Source organism: Apaloderma vittatum, unplaced genomic scaffold (assembly GCF_000703405.1).
Source record: "Apaloderma vittatum isolate BGI_N311 unplaced genomic scaffold, ASM70340v1 scaffold10625, whole genome shotgun sequence".
Classification (NCBI taxonomy): Eukaryota; Metazoa; Chordata; class Aves; order Trogoniformes; family Trogonidae; genus Apaloderma; species Apaloderma vittatum.
The window spans coordinates 57,236-58,654 of NW_009716501.1; the positions used below are offsets into that span (position 1 = coordinate 57,236).

The following is a 1,419-nucleotide window of genomic DNA, read 5'->3' on the forward strand; positions in this document are numbered from 1 at the left end:
GCTTTGGTTTGCAGAATCTATCAAAGCCCACATTCCCAATAAGGAAGAATCAAAATATACTTTCCAGATTTTTAAGGTCAGAATGAGAGAAATTTCTGCTCTAAATTTCCCCTGCTAAAACCATGACATTTCTGTGAGCAGATCTTGCAAAAGCAAGCATGAAAATGTTGCATCTTCTGCTCATCCCTTTGGTAAAAATCCTACTCTACTACAATTAAATTTAAACATTGCAAGTTTACTGAGTTACAATTATTAAATATTTGGACTTACAGGCTCTATATCTAGATATGTCTCATGCTCCTCTTCATTGGGGCTCAGGCCTTCAACATCATGCAATATAACATCACTTGCATGAAGAAAATGCGGAAGAGAGATAAATACCGGTTTTCCTATTTGAAAGAACAAACTCACTTGAATTATCAAACTTTGCTTCAGTGTTCATCTTCTGAGGTAATTTTCTATGCAAATGTGGGGTTTTTTATATAGACATACAATCCTGATTAAAACGTTAATAGTCCCACCCACCCCCCCAAAAAATGAGCATTTCTACTGTAATGACGAAAATTTACATGGTGAAATAAATTGTAGTTAAAAATCCTGCTTGTCTGTGTCTATACTGTGGAGCTGGCAGTGATCCCAGTTTCATGCTGAAGTGAGGACCTGGCTGTCACTGTTTCCCTCCACCTCCATCATCTTGCTTTAGTAGAAAGCAAGACTGAGGGGAACCCATGCTATAAACTAATCACCAGATGCAGACTCCATGTGTATTTATTTTATTACGCTAAATGCTAAACTAAGCTAGTAATATTTCTCAGTCTTCGCATGTGTATATAGTTTTGTACACACATGCACACACACTATGCATGTGAATTATCACAAATACAAGGGCTGTGACTACCTCAGGCTTTTATACAGTGCTCCCTCCTTTCCTTTATATAGATACTTTCCTACGGTTTCACTATACTATCTGTAGTATCAGAGTTTTGAATAGCACTATACAAAGTACAAAAATATTATAGTCTTCATTTTGGGAAATGAGGCTGCCAAAATGTGAAAGGTCCCACAGGCAATCTGTAGAAGAATTCACAAACGTGAACACCTTGGATCTTAGAGTACACCTCAGCTAGAGGACACATACTTTCTCCCTAGTGAAATGGCTTGTTTGGCAGTACTCTGTCACTACTATACCTGCTTTGCAGGAACTAATGTCTAGGACTCCAGCTAATGTGCAGTTCTGTGATATCTCTTTATCTTTACAGAAACAATAGTTGTCTGCAACTTCCGTAGGGGATGCAAATGCTTCACGAGGAACTGTGAAACGATAGAGTGTGATTCCCTTCACGGTCTGCTTGCTGTGGAAAACTCCGTAGATTGATCTGAATGTAAAAGAGGAGAAGCATGTTTCAGTCAATTGAATTA

General features: G+C 38.2%; 1 protein-coding gene across 1 annotated transcript in view; it reads right to left on the bottom strand.

Annotated features, from left to right (window-relative positions):
- The window catches only part of LOC104274042 (platelet glycoprotein 4-like), a gene marked incomplete at its 5' end in the record, with an annotated part of 4,782 nt that extends 3,392 nt beyond the window's left edge, over positions 1–1,390 (bottom strand). Inside the window, 2 exons of the mRNA XM_009869554.1 lie at positions 271–389; positions 1,189–1,390. Coding sequence (XP_009867856.1) covers positions 271–389; positions 1,189–1,390 — 321 coding nt within the window. The remainder of the gene's footprint in view (positions 1–270; positions 390–1,188) is intronic.
- Positions 1,391–1,419: the final 29 nt, after the last annotated feature.